General features: G+C 39.9%; 1 protein-coding gene across 1 annotated transcript; it reads right to left on the bottom strand.

Annotated features, from left to right (window-relative positions):
- Positions 1 to 17,340: 17,340 nt before the first annotated feature.
- On the bottom strand, positions 17,341 to 18,258 carry LOC306851597 (olfactory receptor 51I2-like; the record flags this gene model as incomplete). Its single annotated transcript, XM_079387980.1, has 1 exon — positions 17,341 to 18,258. One exon carries the CDS (start codon positions 18,256 to 18,258, stop codon positions 17,341 to 17,343), a length of 918 nt encoding a protein of 305 aa, XP_079244106.1.

The following is an 18,258-nucleotide window of genomic DNA, read 5'->3' as shown; positions in this document are numbered from 1 at the left end:
TTTCCTTACAAAAGGGATATTTTCATTGACCTGAGGAAAAGAGAAAACAATATAATTCATATAATTTTGACACCAGAAAATAAACCATGTTCATCACCTTGGAATATAGATAGCCCTATGTTAATAGCCATGTATTGTCTTACACTTAGAATGTAATGTGGCCTTTAATGTAAAGTTTTCAGTTAGATTAGCGATTTAATAATTAAATGACTGGCTAGCACAGTAATGATTCAAGAGTCTCAGAAACACACTTTACAAACATTACAAAAATATTCTGATATATACTCCGACATGACCTTCATGGCATCTTCATGACAATTGCAGGTAATGCATTCTGTTTGTGTTCTGTCACCAGCACATGTGTGGTTTTTATAGGATCTAACATGTCTCAGGAGGCCTGATGTTGCATATACACTGCAGCATAACAAACTTGATTCATGTCATGATTCCTTTTTGGAAAAAAAAATATGATATATATATATATATATATATGTATATATATATATATATATATATATATATATATATATATATATATATATGTATATGTGTATATATATATATATATATATATATATATATATATGTATATTTATAATATTTTTTTTTCCAAAAGGGAATCATGACATGAATCAAGTTTGTTATGCTGCAGTGTATATGCAACAGCAGGCCTCCTGAGACATGTTAGATCCTATAAAAACCACACATGTGCTGGTGACAGAACACAAACAGAATGCATTACCTGCAATTGTCATGAAGATGCCATGAAGGTCATGTCGGAGTATATATCAGAATATTTTTGTAATGTTTGTAAAGTGTGTTTCTGAGACTCTTGAATCATTACTGTGCTAGCCAGTCATTTAATTATTAAATCGCTAATCTAACTGAAAACTTTACATTAAAGGCCACATTAATTTTGGCAGAGATGTGTAACAATTTTAATCAATTATATATCATACCAGGATATTTTGTGAATTGAATTTTGTGAACTGCTGACTCTTTTTGGTTTCTTTTTAGGTCTGCTGCTCTCTCTCTCTCCCTGTAAGTGTCCTCATCTGATGTCATGCTTTTTTTTTTAGCTGCAAGGCATGAACACACACACACTTTTCTGTCACCGAGCACATAACTTTACACTACTTTGCCAACTTAAATGCCTGGTGAATAGGCAAACTAGCTTGAAAATGATGTAGTGTTAGATAACGTTATTCATGTTAGATATAAGGTCTGCGCTCAGTCACATACAACAGCTGCACGATTCTGGATAAATTGAGAATCACAATGTTTTTAGTCTCAAACAGAGATCATTCTCCCACGAAACAAAATAATGTGTGACAAAATATCATTGCTGCAGTCTATTTAAGAGTGTTTAATTTGAACGAATTATTAAACATTTAAATTAATATGTATATCTAATATATTTCTTTCATATTAAAATTATGAAAAAGTGGTTTGAATGAATGATTTAATGTCTCACTCGTTCTTTACTAGATCAATGAGCGTTTTTAAACGAATCTCTTGATTCAATCACAAATACAGTACATTTAAGTCACTTTTCTGCACCTAGTGGCGAAACAATGCAATCGACACAAACGTTATTTGAAGCGCCAGTTAACTTTCACAAGGTCTATTTTGATCGCTACCATAAACATCAGTGTTTATATCTGAACTATTAACTTATGAATGACTGCAATACAGAAATAATACTGTGTAGTTGAAAAGACTGTTTGTGAAGCTGTTACCCAAACATGGTAACTGTCTGCTCGGTCAGCAGCTGCACGAACGCAGATGTGAATGTTCTGGTAAGATTTATTTAAAAGTTTATTAGACACGGGCGAAGCTCTAGTGCAGATATATCAGTATTTATCCAAGTACGTGCACTTTTTTGGACTAAAAGCCCTAATATTAGGATGCTGTTCAGTGAGTACAGCTATATGAACACAAACAAACCGCAGCAGATCTGACTGGATATGAATGTGTGCTTTTATTCTATTCACAGTTCGTCTAGAATATCAATGCGATCACGTCGACTCCAGAGGATTAAGTTAACTCAACTCAATATTTTAACTTTACACATCCACCCCAACCCGTTTACCTTAGTTGTAAGTACCGTGTGTACTGTCCTCTTTTAAGAAATCAGACGGCGGGAGTAAAAAAGTTACGAGACCGAGCGGGATTTTGTTTTGCTGTCTATTTGCAGTCTCTTTTTAATGATAGGTCTACACATTTGTCAATCATCCCACTTGCTAGATGGGGAATGAACCCAGCGCTCTGATTGGTCGAAGTGCTCTTTCATTGCTGTTGCTTGATTGCTTTATGCTTTATGCGTGCACAAAGGCGTCACCAGGTTTTGCGTAATTTAAAGTGACAAATCTTACCTGCGTACTATAAGGTCAAAATGCGTGCCCGCTATGCAAAATGAGTACAGGTTGGCAGGTCTGCAATTCTATTCAAATTCTAAATGTATTATATATTCCTTTATCATCACTAAAAAGCTGTCACTGTCACGTGTCAGTTTCCTTTCAGTTCTGTTTTGCCCTTATTTAGTAGTTCCTGTCCTAGTTTAGTTAATGATTCATCCTATTCACCTGTTTTGTGTTAATTATCTCATTTACTCCTTTGTTCCTGTTCCTTTATAAGCATTCAGTTTTGTTCTAGCCTTCGTCGAGTCTCACACAAAAGTTTTGTAAATGCTGATATTTCTGTTATTACTTCTGCATGATTAAAAGAACCGGTTTATTCTACATCCCTCGTCGTCCTGCATTCCTTCTCCAGCAACTCATAACAGAAGGCTCGACCAACAAAGAATATGAATGAACATACTCATTTCATTTTGATGGCTCACTCCACCAAGGAGCCTCTGGAATATGCACTGGCTTTCGTGCCACTCGCCCTTGCCGTCCTGCGTCTCCGCTGGTCCCGTCCAGCCTTCCTGTGTCCCCTACGTCTCCGCTGGTTCTGTCCAGCTTCGCGCCTCCAGAGCGCCTTCAAGTGTCTCCGCCTCCAGAGCGCCCTCAAGTGTCCGCGCTTCCAGTGCACCCTCCTATGTCTCCGCTGGTCCCGTCCAGCTTCGCGCCTCCAGAGCGCCCTCAAGTGTCCGCGCCCCCAGAGCGCCCTCAAGTGTCCGCGTTTCCTGACTGCCCTCCTATGTTTCTGCTGGTCCCGTCCAGCTCTGCGCTGCCCGAGCGCCCCCAAGTGTCCACGCCTCCAGAGTGCCCTCCTATGTCTCCGCTGGTCCCGTCCAGCTCCGCGCTAACCGAGCACCCCCAAGTGTCCGCGCCTCCAGAGTGCCCTCCTATGTCTCCGCTGGTCCCATCCAGCTCCGCGCTGCCTGAGTGCCCCCAAGTGACCGCGCCGTCAGAGCCCCCACAGAGCCCGCTCCTTCTCAATGGCTCCCAGAGGGGAACTTCCCCAAGAAAAATTTTTTGGGGGGCCATATACCCTCTGCATTCAGCATTCAGTTTTGTTCTTGCCTTCATCGAGTCTCATACAAAACTTATGTAAATGCTGATATTTCTGTTGTTATTAATTCTGCTCGATTAAAAGAACCTGTTTATTCTACATCCCTCGTCGTCCTGCATTCCTTCTCCAGCAACTCATAATCTTCACTCACTGTCACTAATCTTACAAGGTTTACGAACACATGAACGCTTTGGCGTTGATAGGGTTGTTATAGAAATGCAAAATTCCTAGTCAAGTGGGTTTGTTTTGGCCATTATTACAATTAATAGTTTACCAAATGAATTAGGATTACCAAATGAATTATTTAGAAATTTAACATAATTTATTTAATTTAATATTAATGTAAAATGCTTGGACATTTTTTACCAATGGGGCAACTGGTAAAAAGAAGAAAATGTGAAAGAACTATGAAACCCGCGAAACTAGACATGAAACTAATGTAACTAATGGAAATTTCAAAGTCATGCTACCGCATCGGGGTCAGCTGATACGTCAGTGTCAGGGATCCAGGGCACTGATGAACAGTGGGCTACTTGCCAAAGTAGTAAAATCATTCCACAGAAATCTGCATCGCTGCATGGAATGCCAGAACTCGATGCCACATTGGTCAAAAGGAAATCATTGCCAAGGAACTGAAAAACTATAAAATCTCAATCGCAGCAGTTTCTGAACTATGACTCACTGTATCTGGAATAATGAGCATCCAACCACCATCCGACAGCTATGCAATGACTCTTTACTACTCAGGTGGAGAGAAGCGGGGGACTGGCTTTGTGTTTATGGCGGATAGCCGAATGACTAAAAGTGTGATCACATTTCAGCCAGAATCAGACCGTCTGGCAGTCCTTATCGTCAACAGCACCATCAAATCCCACATTATCTCTGTCTATGCACCAACTGAGGCTCGTTCGGACTGGGATCCAAATGCCTGTTGGATCCCACTTACAAAGAGAAATTCCAACTTGCACTTTCAAATCACTTTGCAACATTCACTGAACAAGAATATGTCAACATTGAAGAAAAACAGATTTCAAAGGCAATCAATGATTGTGCTAGGGCTTTATGCCCACCAGTCCGCTATTGAACACAGCCCTGGATATCTGATGCATGCTTGGATATGGAAGAGGAGTGGAAAAGTTGGTCAACCATGAAAGATATTAGCGCCTCAATCGTCATATTCGCTGTCGCTTGAAAGATTAATGTGAAGTGCATTAAAATAAGATAGCAACTGACCTGGAAGAGGTGGCTGTGAAACATGTGTACAACTCATTTTATCGAACTCTCCGAAGACTGAGTGGAAAATCAGTAAATAACAATATTCAAAATGCTGATGGGACTTTTATACAATCTGCAGTCGAACATCTACAGTGATGGAGAGAATTTTTTGAAGGTCTATAGAATCATGTCCCGCCCCAAGGACCTTCAGAGAAGCCACCACCTATCGACCCACCAGAAACACCAATGTCCGATGTGGCTTCTCCTCTCCTCTTTAAAATTGTGATGGATACCATAATGAGAAAAGCATTCCAAAATAGGCGTGGAGTCCAGTGTGACAAGGACCACTTCCTAACGGATTTATTGTTTGCTGATGACAATGTCATATTGGTAAATGACAATGTTGAGGCCACGTGCATATCGCCTCAATATGGTCATATGGTCTTAAGATCAATGCGGATAAGACAAAAGTATTGTCAAAAGATAAATCACTGGCTATCATTCATCTCGATGGTGACCAAATCGAGCAAGTTCAACAATTCAAATACCTGGGAACAATGGTACAACAGAGGAAAGTAGCGACCACAACAGAAGTCCACACCCGAAATGGTCAAGCAGCAGCAGCTTTTGCTTCCCTTCAGTGGTGCCTGTGGAAGCACTCCAACATCTCCACTAAAACCAAGGTCTGCCTCTTCCGAACCCTAATCCTACCAGTTCTCCTCTATAGATCAGAAACTTGGACCTTACTTAAATTAGACCTGTCCAAACTTGAGGTATTTCTAATGTGGTGCCTATGCCAGATTATACAAGTTTCCCTTTGTGATCACCTTTGAAATGAGGATATCCACTGACGATGTGATCATCAGCCAACGATCAAGGAACAGCTTCAGAAATGCAATGGTTTGGCCACATATGTAGAATGACAGATAGTAGGTTGCCATACAAACGCCTCTGGCAAAATCAACTTGTCCAGTGGAAAGTCCAACAAACAGCACCAAAGAAAATGTGGATCAAACAGGTCCATGGCCATGAACCCCCTGGGTTGGAAGCATCTTGTAAATGAAATGCGGCAACCATTAGAAATCCACAGCAGCGTACGGTCTGAGGAAACGATCCATAACAATTGCCAGCTAGGGCTCAAAGAAGAGGAAGAAGAAGTTAAGCAATATCAATCGAGGAAGAAGAATGCTATTTTCTCAAATATTAGCATGGTTGAAAGTGTGATACTGATTTTATGCAATTTAAAAACAAGAAGTTAATATTAAGTGACTTGCATTGAACAGTTTTGTCGGATTTGCTCTGTCAACAACAAAAATATTGCCAAATATGGAGTATGTATGTACAAAAAGTGCAAATAGACCGCCTTGTTGGCAGAGACTATTTAATTAAACTCTATCAACCAATGTCTGGTTAGAACATACAACATGAGAAAAGATGCCTATTGAACAACCGTAACAGTGTAAGGAGAAGACTTTTGATGTGATCGACCCAAGTTCGAATCCCCCTTTTGCCAAACTGGTTCTACTCCCATTCTTTTCACTTTTCCCATCACATATCAGCAGTGTTGGGGGTAACGCATTACAAGTAACGCGAGTTACGTAATAATATTACTTTTTTCAAGTAACTAGTAAAGTAACGCATTACTTTTTAATTTACAAGAAAATATCTGAGTTACATTTTCAAAAAAGTAACGCCAGTTACTTTATTCCCATTTATTGACTGACACTGCGCTGTGTGAACATGCTGTTACTGTAGTTCTAGACTAAATTTGAATGTGTATTAATTCATCCCACTTGCAAAAAACTGATTTAGTATTCATCAAAATGAATTAAAACAGTGAAATGCAAACTCAGAATATGACACAAACCTACAATATTTAAATATGTTAAACAACACAAATATATCTAATTCCATTTTATTAACCAATGTCTTTGCTGCTGACCTTTGATGATCCAGTTCAACCATACTAATAAGCTAAAAATGACTTTAGATAAATTAACAATTGTGCTTCATTGTTTTTTTTATTGCTGAACCTTCTTCTCCTGCGTTCTAGTTTACAGACGTGAATTTACTTTTCCTTCAGCCTGAGGTTTATTCATTAAACTTTTTGGTGTGAAAGGGCTTTTACATTTGCTATGATTAGAACTTATTGTATTAAAAACAATCAAGCCCTGCTCATATTTAAAAAGTAACGCAATGCATTACTTTCCATAAAAAGTAGCTAAGTAACACAATTAGTTACTTTTTTAGGGAGTTACGCAATATTGTAATGCATTACTTCCACAACACTGCTTTTGGTCCCTTAACAAGTGGGAGGCACATACGCAAACTGTTGTAATTCCTACACCGTTCACCTGATTTGGATGTAAATACCCTCAAATTAAAGCTGACAGTCTGCAGTTAAAGCACATCTTGTTCGTTTAATTTGAAATCCATTGTGGTGGTGTATAGAGCCAAAAATGTTAGAATTGTATTGATGTCCCAATATTTATGGACCTGACTGTAAATCAAAATGTGATATGGACTAGTGGCTGTGAATATTTTGCTGTAAAAATACTATTTAAAATTATGTATTTTTCTGTGTGAATGGATGGTGCAGACATGCGGTTTTGTTTACCATACACATACTGTAGCGAACGTGATGCTAGCGGCATTTTCATCCTCTGCCGCCTCAACATATGAGTACATGAACACATTAACAATCTCTAGGACTGCTCTGAGAGTCAATTTATGAGCATTCTTTTGAGAGTTTACTTTGAGAAAAACTATCATCATTTAATATACAAAACAGAAACAGAGGCTGTATCCGAAATCGCCCCCTATACCCTCATTCACTATTCCCTACATTAGTCCACTCATATAGTTCACTTGAACGAGTGAATGAAAACGAGTGAGTGAATTCGGACACTAAGTGCACCGGAAGGACTGCCGCTTTTGCATAGTTTGCTTCCTGTTAAATAATCATTTGAAACGGGCAGCTCCAATAGTAAGATTGAAGGATTTATCTTGAACTCTGTCACGGAAATTATGTATAAACCCTAATAGTCAATTTACAATTAATTTTGTACCTTTGTTGTATTCCACTGTATTACGCCGTGGACGAGCGCTTCTAAAATCAATGAATGGATGATTCAGCTGCGGGCGCCATCTTCTGGTGAGACGCGGGAATTCACTCGGCGCGCGACTCTCGCAGTGCATTCTGGGGATTCTCTAGCCGTTGAGTGTACATCGCTTGTACACTCGTTTTTGCGGTGCATTGTGGGATTGAATGAGTGCACTCGAGAACATCCACTAAGGTTTCGAACACCACTTAAAATGGCCGTCCCCTCAAATAGTGCACTATTTGAGGGTATAGGGGGCGATTTCGGATACAGCCAGAGACTTTGCAGCAACCTGTCAAAATAAAAGTTTGGTTTAATTTGAAGAAACTGTGACAGAAATATTTAACAATGTAAAGTTAGTACTAGTGCTACTAATAAATATTTTATTAAAACCTTATTTAAGAAATATTTAAGAGAAGTTATTTACCAGAAAAAAATCTAAATACACAACACATTTTTTATGAAATAAATAAATATATTTTTTTAAATAAAATCAATTCATTAGAGATGCTTTTGATTATTAAAATGTAATGAGACCATTAAAATGGAATCCAGAAAGTTAATGTTAAACACAGAATTTGGTAAAAAATAAAACCATACTTAAACTTTTTATAAATTAAGGTTAAATTGTGCAAGTTCCATGACTTTGATTAATTAGACATGTTATTTTGATTAATTTACTTTTAATTTAAAATAATGAAAATAATGAATTAGAAAAAATGGAATCCATAAAAAAAATAAAACTGAATTTGTCAGGGGTCCGGGCCCTGTGTTTCTCCCTCTCATCACCAGAGGTCGACATCGCTCATCCTTCCGGACTCCTTTACCTTAACTCCAGACACCTGTGCACCTACTCACACATACACAGCTGTTGCCCATACTGATGGCTATTTATACTCCTTCCCCAAGCCTCTTTGTGCTGGATTATTAGTTGTTTATATGTGGACTGATGCAAGCTCTAAGACCCCTGTTTACACGGTGTGTTTCACTTACTGTTCCATACAGAATAATCCAGCCAAACATGGGTCCAGCAGGGAAGTTCCTCAACGTCCAAAAGGGAGACCGGAACATTGTGGATTATGCCAGGGACTTCGAGGGAGTGGCTCGCCAGTCGGCTACGGAAGCGACTTGCCTCATGGTCTTTTTCTGGGGAGGCCTAGCCGAGCCCTTCAAGTCCCTTATGCCTTAACCCTTTAAAGCATACGATCACACCAGTGTGATCTGTCTAGGCTGGTCCCTGGAGCGTACGATCACACCGGTGTGATTAGAATGTTCAGTGCGTCACGTCATCAACTGCTGAATTCAAATCTGCTTTCGCACGTTGGCTGGCGCTGATGAGACTGATGCGCTCAGTGCCACAACTATTCACTGTTTTAAAAAATAAATATGAATTTGAAATAAAATTATGCCTCAGCACCATTTTTGTGACGTCATTTTTACCTCAGTTCCGTCAGACTCGCGTCAACACACTGAGAGTGCAATTACCTGAGGAAAATAATTTACCAGAACATCAAAACCTCAATTTCTGCAAAAATGTTGAGAAAAAAAACTGACAGATGAGGAGATTAGAGAAATATTTTTTTAATTCTGATGAAGAAGTAGATTCTGACAGCGAGACAAGCGAGAGCGATTCCGATGATGAGCTCCCACCCAATCTCCAGGGCCTTGAAAATGGTGATGCTGGTCTCTCTGCCGCAACTCGTACAAAGGGAGACACATCCAATTTAGCAGAGCAGGTAAGCTCTCCCTGGACAGCTACCAGCAACTTTACCCCTCCTGGACCAGGTATCACCTTTGACAGCTCGAAGTCTGGAATGCAAACCCCTCCTGCATCTGCCACTGAGGTCCAGTGCTTCAAGCTGTTTTTTTACAGAGGAGCTTGTCAGAGAAATTGTGGAGGAAACAAATAGGTATGCCTCAAAACTCCAGGAGAAGATGGCACAGGAGTGTTGGGAAAGATAGCAAGGTGGGTGCCAACTACCATCAAAGAAATGTACTTGTTCCTGATGGCAGTTCTTCTGATGGGAGTCATCAGAAAACCATCTCTCCGGCATTACTGGAGCACCGACCCGTTACTGCAGACACCTTTCTTTGGAACGCTGTTTTCACAGGACCGCTTCCTCCTGCTCCTCCGTTGTCTGCACTTCACCAACAGTGCAAGAGTTAGTCACCATGATCCACTGCACAATATAAGACGCATATTTACTGCCATCACCTCCTCCTTTCGTCGTGTTTTTGTCCCATATAAAGATCTCTGTGTGGACGAATGACTGATGAAATGGAAAGGCAGGCTGGCCTTCCGTCAGTACATCCCTACAAAAAGTAGCCGATTTGGAGTGAAGTTTTTCGTCTTGTGTGATATACTGACCGGATATGTGCAAGACATGGTAATTTATACCGGATCCACTACTGACATCTGCCACTATGAGGGATTAGGCATATCTGGTTCGGTTGTAATACTTGCACCTTATCTGGGAAAGGGCCGCGTCCTCTATGTGGACAACTGGTACAGCAGTCCATCGCTGTTCCAGCACCTCCTCTCTCATGGCACAGGGGCCTGTGGCACTGTGCGAGCCAACAGGACAGGAATGCCGGTTTTCACTGGAACAATGGTGAAAGGGCAAGTTGAATGCAGACAGAACAGAACACAGCTGGTGGTAAAATGGCATAATAAGAGAGATGTTCTTATGCTTACCACGGTACACTCCTCCATGATGTCAGCCACAGGGAAAGTCGATCATGTCACCGGTGAGAGGAAGGTCAAGCCTCACTGTGTCCTTGAATACAACAAAAAGATGGGGGCAGTAGACAGGGCTGACATGGTAAAAGGCTTTCTTGAGTGTGCCAGGAAAACAAGAAAGTGGTATAAGATGATCTTTTATCTGCTTGACACTGCTGTGCTGAACAGCCACATTGTTCACCGCCAACTGTCAGGTTAGAAATTTACACAACCATCTAAAATAACCATAACTTTTATTTACAATGCACAACTGTTGTGTTCACAAACAAACTGTCCTTTACTTGCAATCTACATTATTTCTAACTCCCCACAAATGTAATTTACTATCAACAGGACAGGTCACCACTTCCCTGGAGTTCAGGACAAACCTGATGAGAGGGCTACTGGAGGAGTATGGCACAACCCGGTCGTGTCCACCCACACAACATGGCGCCGATGATGGCAGCTATTGTGCATTGCTCTTCAGTGTTCGTGTTGTTTTTGTTTGTTTTTCCTGTTTTTTTTTTTTCAAATACGATCAGTTTTACCAGGGATGATCTGCTGAACATTCGGCAGAACACACCACAAAATCTTCTACCGGATTTAGATTTTTCGGACGTTTTGCTGGACATTGTAGTTGGTGGAGCCGTAGCTCTGGTCAAACGCTACAGGAGGCGCAGGTGGGGAAAGCGAGCCGGTGCGCTCGTGAAGCTTCGTCAGTGCGGATTTCGAGCAGCGTTGCCTAGCATCCATCTGGCGAATCTCCGCTCTCTACCCAACAAAACGGACAAACTCCTTCTGCTCTCCCGGACAAACAAGGATTTTTCTAACTCTGCTGCTCTGTGTTTCACAGAAACCTGGCTGAATGGCGACATACCGGACAGCGTGCTACATCTGCCTAATTATCAGCTGATCAGAGCAGATCGGGACACGGAATCAACGGGGAAATCGCGCGGCAGCGGGACGTGCTTTTACATCAATGAGATGTGGTGTACAGATGTAACTGTGTTAAAGAAGATGTGCTGTTCAGATCTAGAAACGCTCTTCATTAACTGCAAGCTGTTCTATTCGCCGCGGGAGTTCTGCTCCTTCATTCTCGTGAGTGTTTACATTCCACCGAATGTAAACACAAGAAACTGCTGCAAATTATCTGAACGAGCTCACAGAGACTGTAACATCTTATATCAGTTTCTGTGAGGACATGTGCATCCCTACCAGGACTCATCTATTCTACAACAATGACAAACCATGGTTCACTGCCAAACTCAAAAAGCTCCGTCAGGCCAAAGAAGATGCTCACAGAAAGGGGGATAAAGTCTTGTACAAACAGGCCAAATACACACTGGAAAAGGAGATCATAGCGGCAAAGAGGAATTATTCTGACAAGCTCAGGAAAAAATTATCTTCCAGTGATCCTGCTTCAGTGTGGATAGGAATGAAGGACGTCACCAGCTACAAGACACCATCCCCCAGCACTCTGGAGAATCAACACCTGGTAGACGACTTAAACGAGTTCTTTTGTCGTTTTGAACGATCACCCCACACCCGTCCTGAACACCTCTTCACACAACCATTAACACCTCCAGCAACCCCTCTCTCCCCCACATCTACAATTCAAATCAGCGAAGAAGATGTGTGCCAGGTCTTCAGGAAAAACAAAAGAAGGAAAGCACCAGGTCCAGACGGTGTGTCACCTGCCTGCCTAAAAATCTGTGCTGATCAGCTGGCCCCCATCTTCACAAAGATCTTCAATAGATCACTGGAGCTGTGTGAAGTCCCCTTATCCTTCAAACGCTCCACCATCATCCCCGTACCAAAGAAACCCAAAATTACTGGACTTAATGACTACAGACCTGTGGCCCTAACGTCTGTAGCCATGAAATCATTTGAAAGACTGGTTTTGGCTTATCTGAAGGACATCACTGGACCCTTACTGGACCCCTGCAGCTGCCTACAGAGCAAACAGGTCTGTGGATGATGCAGTCAACATGGGACTGCACTTCATCCTGCAGGATCTGGACAGACCAGGGACTTATGTGAGGATCCTGTTTGTGGACTTCAGCTCCGCTTTTAACACCATCATCACGGACACCCTTCAGAATAAACTAACCCAGCTCTCCATCCCCACCTCCGTCTGCCAGTGGATCAACAGCAGTTGATCAGCAGTTAGTAACAGACAGACAGACAGCTGTTAGTAAAGCTTGGTAAATTCACATCCAGCACCCGCACCATCAGCACTGGAGCTCCTCAGGGCTGCGTTCTCTCCCCACTGCTCTTCTCCCTCTACACCAACGACTGCACCTCTAAAGACCCCTTTGTCAAGCTCCTGAAGTTTGCAGACGACACCACACTGATCGGCCTCATCCAGGACGGTTACGAGTCTGCTTACAGACAGGAGGTTACGGAGCTGGCTGTCTGGTGCAGTCTCAACAACCTGGAGCTTAACACGCTCAAAACTGTGGAGATGATTGTGGACTTCAGGAGAAACCCCCCTGCTCTCCCCCCACTCACCATCATGAACAGGATTGTGACTGCAGTGGAGTCATTCAGATTCCTGGGCACCACCATCTCTCAGGACCTGAAGTCGGATATTCACATTGACTCCATTGTGAAAAAGGCCCAGCAGTAAAATCACTCTGGACCCCTCACACCCAGCACACTGCCTATTTGAACTGTTACCGTCTGGTCGACGCTACAGAGCTCTGTGCACCAGAACCAGACACAGGAACAGTTTCTTCCCTCAATCAATACATCTCATAAACACTCAACAATAAACGTGGAACACACAACTAATACATTATCCATTCACCACACTCACTTATTTCATTTTTATTTTTCTCATTTCCCAATTTCTAATTTGCACATACTTGACCTGTACATACATAGTTGTCTATATTATATATAGTTTTTTTTTTTTTTTTTGCTGCTTTGTGCATTGGTTATTGGCTATTTGTTGTTATTCTGTTTTTATTATCTGTGTCCTGTCCTGTTGCTGTCTTTCTGTTGCACTGTGGAGCTTCTGTCACTACAACAAATTCCTTGTATGTGTAAACATACTTGGCCAATAAAGCTCATTCTCATTCTCATTCTCATTCAAAGGGGGCCACCCTGCTTTGGACACTCCTCTCCGGTTAACAGCAAGGCATTTCCCTGCTGAAGTCCCGCAGACCAGCGCGCAGAGCAGCAGGACCGGGCGGCACTGCAAGGTCTGCCTCTCCAGCTCTCGGAAGAGAAAGGAGAGGTGTCTCACAAAGTACATGTGTGTACCATGCAACACTCCGTTGTGTGCCACGCCATGTTTTGAGGAGTACCACACTCTAAAGAATTACTGAAAAAATAACAGCAACACACAAATCAATATAAACTCTAATAATACATGTAAATAATAATAATTCTCAATTTTTTAGATAATTAAAAACAGGTAAAAATTATTTTACTCAGTCATTCCTGTAAAAATATTTGCATTGCTATTGTTTTAGTAAATCTGTAAATAATTTGTAATTTATCAATCATTTCAATTGCACTTATACATTGTTATACATCAAATCTTTGTAAAAAAATGTATCTATAATTTTTTTTATACAAATAGTTTTCTGCTTCCTGTTAATGGTTGATATTAATAAACATGGTCACAATTGCATGCATTGTGCGTTTCTCTTTTCAGTATTTGTAATGCATATGAATATAATATTTTAAGCTTGTTACTAACAAAACAAAGCAACCCCACAGTGCATATTTGTTACCATATACACTCTTTCCCTTCATGTGGACGCATTTGAGCAGTTAATGGTCAGTAAGTAAAAGGTATAACTTATGTTGAATGCTACTTTCAACAACAACCCAATTCTAACTTTAGCGGGGAAAATGCAAAAATAAAACTCAAACCTCAAACTGTGCACACAAAAAAAAACTAAACATTAGATGATGTCCATAGCAATGTGTCGGTCAGATTAGTCAAAATAGTACAAAAGCACACCATTACAATATTACGTTCAGAACAACATATCTGATGTCGGTGAACTGCAATTACATTTTGTTTATGCGTTTTATAGTCCATGCATATCTCCAAATAGTTTGGGAACATTCTAAACTTAAAATAAACGTAAACATTACTCACCAACTAGTCGTCCTCGTGTGCGACAACTGCCATGTGCTCATGCGAACAATGTGCATTAAAGCGAACAAAGTAATAGTTAAATTAAATGGCTGTATAAAGTGTTGATTGATGTGTTTATTGCAGTTTATAAACGTTTGCAATGAATTTTGTGAGGTTTTAAACTGAAAACAGAGCAAACATCCTAAATTACTCACCTGCACGCTCTCATGCAGGCGCTCCAGCTGTGAAGTATTACGCCACTGCTGAGCGCCACGTAACAAGCTCACTGCGTATTCCGTTGAATATTTAATTTTTTAGAATTATTTGATAGCGATTTGAAATAACGGTCAAAAAAACCTACTCTTGGGAGGCAGGCAGCAGATTTGGAACTTACTTGTGAAAAGGTTAATGGCACCCTGAGGAGTCACTAGAGGAATATATACAATCGGGCTCTGTACTTGAGAGACTCATCCTTCAGTGTGGAGTTAGCTGCGGAGCCTGCTCACATTTCTCTCGGAGTGGCGATCCAGGACACTTCAGAGGTCATGTCAGCCATTCCCAGAAGCTCATGTACGTCCCTGTGCCGTCACGGGCTGATATGCAGCATGGAGGACCTCCCTCCAAGGCATTGGTGCTCGTTGCCATCCTTCTCGAAGCGGCGGATCCCGCTAAGGTTTCCTTCGAGGCAGCGGGGCTTATTTCAGGCCTTCTCGAAGCGGCGGAGCCCGCTGATGTTCCCTCCGAGGCGAAATTGTTTGTTTGACAAATAATTGTGTATTGTAGTGTCAGCACTCATTATTCATGCACTCATTATTTTTGAGGGGGCACGAGTGAAGGGTTATACTACTGTATACCACTATACCACTGTATAACTGATATAGGGTTATGTCCCTGCTGAAAATAAATAAATAAAATAAAACCATCACAGAAAATTTTAATGGTTTCCACTACATTACAAACATTACAAACCATCAACTTTTAACCATTAAAAAATGGTTTTCTGTAGTGTGTTTTGGGACATATTCCATTAGGATTTATTGGATTTATTTTAACAAGCTACCAATAAAAAGGCAACCAATTACAGACCAACAGGGTCCATTACAGTTTCCACTAAAACCAATACAAGTCCCATTATAACCAGTAAAATCATGACTAATTTTGTAATGGTGTCTAATGTTTTGTTTTTTTTTCAGCAGGGGTTTTATTATTATTTATTTTTTTTATTCGATATATCCTCAAAATATATCATGAAATATCTTGATTCTCAAATATGTGTAAATGCATTTTGCACCTTTATAGATTGTTAGTTGATCTATTATGTGCGATGGGCAAAGTAGCCTAATATTGTAATCTATTAACTATACATAAAAGCCCGTCTATTTACTTACAAGTACCAGTTATGGGTGTCAAACCATAAAATACTCTTAATACGACTAATTTTGTATTTAAGGTGAATTTAATAAAAACATCGTAAGCTACTAGTTAATTAGCCTATACCACTTTCATTGTACAAAAAGAGAGCAAAGAACGTTTTCATTATCAAATAACATTTTTACTTCAGTCCAGCGAGTTCAAGTACTCTCAAAAACTGCCATAATAATCTCTAAAGCTGTTTACACTGTGAAATTAATATCTTACTTAGATTCGTACATCTTCACTTTGCTATTTCCGATGAGAGAATTAGTCAGATAATTCAGTCTGTCAGCCAGCGTGCGCAGTAACGAAACAGTGTGTTTCAGCGATGACCCATCTGAACGGTTCTTTTTGGTCCTTGCATTCATAAACTCAACAGAATCATATGTGATTGGTTATAATGCGCAGTGCTTTAAATATGTGTGTTTCTGTGGCTCTGTGCCAGCCAGAGAACGCAGATTTGAATTTAGCAGCTGGTGATGTTTTTCTTTTATATATATATATATATATATAGTTTACTGGACAAACTGCGCATTTCACCTAAAATTATTTGCTGTGAAATGATTCTAAATTTAGGGGGGACAAAATTTAGAATCATTGTTATTTGATCTATTATGTGCGATGGGCAAAGTAGCCTAGCAGCTGGTGATGTTCCACAATTCCACAACTGTTTCTGGTTTGAGCCTGTTTTCAGATTCTGATATCTGTGTTTGTTTCTGTTTTGGTTTCTACTTTGTCTGCCTTTAAGTTAATAAATATCTGCGTTTGAACTCAGACCCCTATTTACACAGTGTATTTCACTTACTGTTCCATGACAGAATTTGGGAAACAGTAAAACAGACTTCATAGGGCTGTATGTGTGTTTTCTTTTCAGCTTTTCTGAGCTGGCAGATATGCCAGAAAAAGTAAATAGATAGATAGATAGATAGATAGATAGATAGATAGATAGATAGATAGATAGATAGATAGATAGATAGATAGATAGATAGATAGATAGATAGATAGATAGATAGATAATAAAAGCTAACAAAAATGAAAATTTCATCCGATGTCCCCTTTTGAATTTAGTGCATTTATTCCAGTATTAATTTTACAGGCAATGTCCGGTATCTGATATATTTAGTATCTGAAAGGTAACAGAGGGTCTGACCCATGTCATGAATCTAGTAACAGGCTAAATTAGAAATAAAATGTATAGTTAATTGTGGCAAAGATGTACAGTAAAACGCAAATTCTCAAATTCACAGGTTCATACAATGTATTGTTTATCATGATTAGATAATGTATACAATACAATCATTGAACTTTGTTAACATTCTGTGTAGCATGTGTTACAGCTATTTGCAAGCTTTTATAATCCTTGGAATTTTTTTGCGAATTTCAGGAAAATTCAAACCATAAACAAGAGGGTTCAGGATGGGTGGTACAATAAGAAACTCTAGTGAAAGAATGATTGACAGCCCTATTGGGAGTTTCAAAGTTTCAACCCGACTCAAAGTGACCTCGCAAAAAAGAGCAACTGAGAAATTTAAGAGGATAACAATGTGTGGAATACAAGTTCGATATGCTTTTCTCTTGAAATCCAGTGAGCTTTTTCTGCAAATGATAAGAATTTTAACATAAGAGTATAATATAAAACTTAAAGGCATGAGGATAGTTGTGGTTACTATGAAAAAGCCAAAAACATTATTAACAATAGTGTTTGCACAAGAAAGCTTGACAATTTCCCAGTTGTGACAGTACACCTTCCACAGTTTGTTACCACACATTGTGAGTCTGGCATTTAATATACCAGCAATACCAACACAAAGCATTGGATAAATCCAGCTTATAGCTATTAAAACAGATAAAATCCTGGGGGTCATTATGTTGTTGTATTGTAATGGTTTACTGATTGCTACATACCTGTCAAATGCCATTAACATTAAAATTGTGTTTTCAATTGATGCATATGAATAAATAACAAAAGCCTGTATGATACATGCTTCACGGGAGACTAAGTGTGTATCAGACAGCAAGTCTGTTAGTAACCTTGGGAAAAAAGCAGCTGTTCCAAACACAGAGTTGACGGATAAAAATGAAATCAGAATGTACATGGGCTGGTGCAATGTCCTTTCCAGAAATATTGCAAGAATAATGAGGGCATTAAAGAATACAATAGCACAATATATAATACATCCCAAAGCAAATAAAGCATATCTTATGTACCCAATATTTTCAAACAACATCAAGTAATAATATGTTCCATTTTCCAT

The sequence above is a fragment of the Barbus barbus genome, assembly GCF_936440315.1.
Source record: "Barbus barbus genome assembly, chromosome: 31".
Taxonomy (NCBI): Eukaryota; Metazoa; Chordata; class Actinopteri; order Cypriniformes; family Cyprinidae; genus Barbus; species Barbus barbus.
Note: the sequence above shows the minus strand (reverse complement) of the source record. Positions and strands in the feature narration are given on the sequence as shown.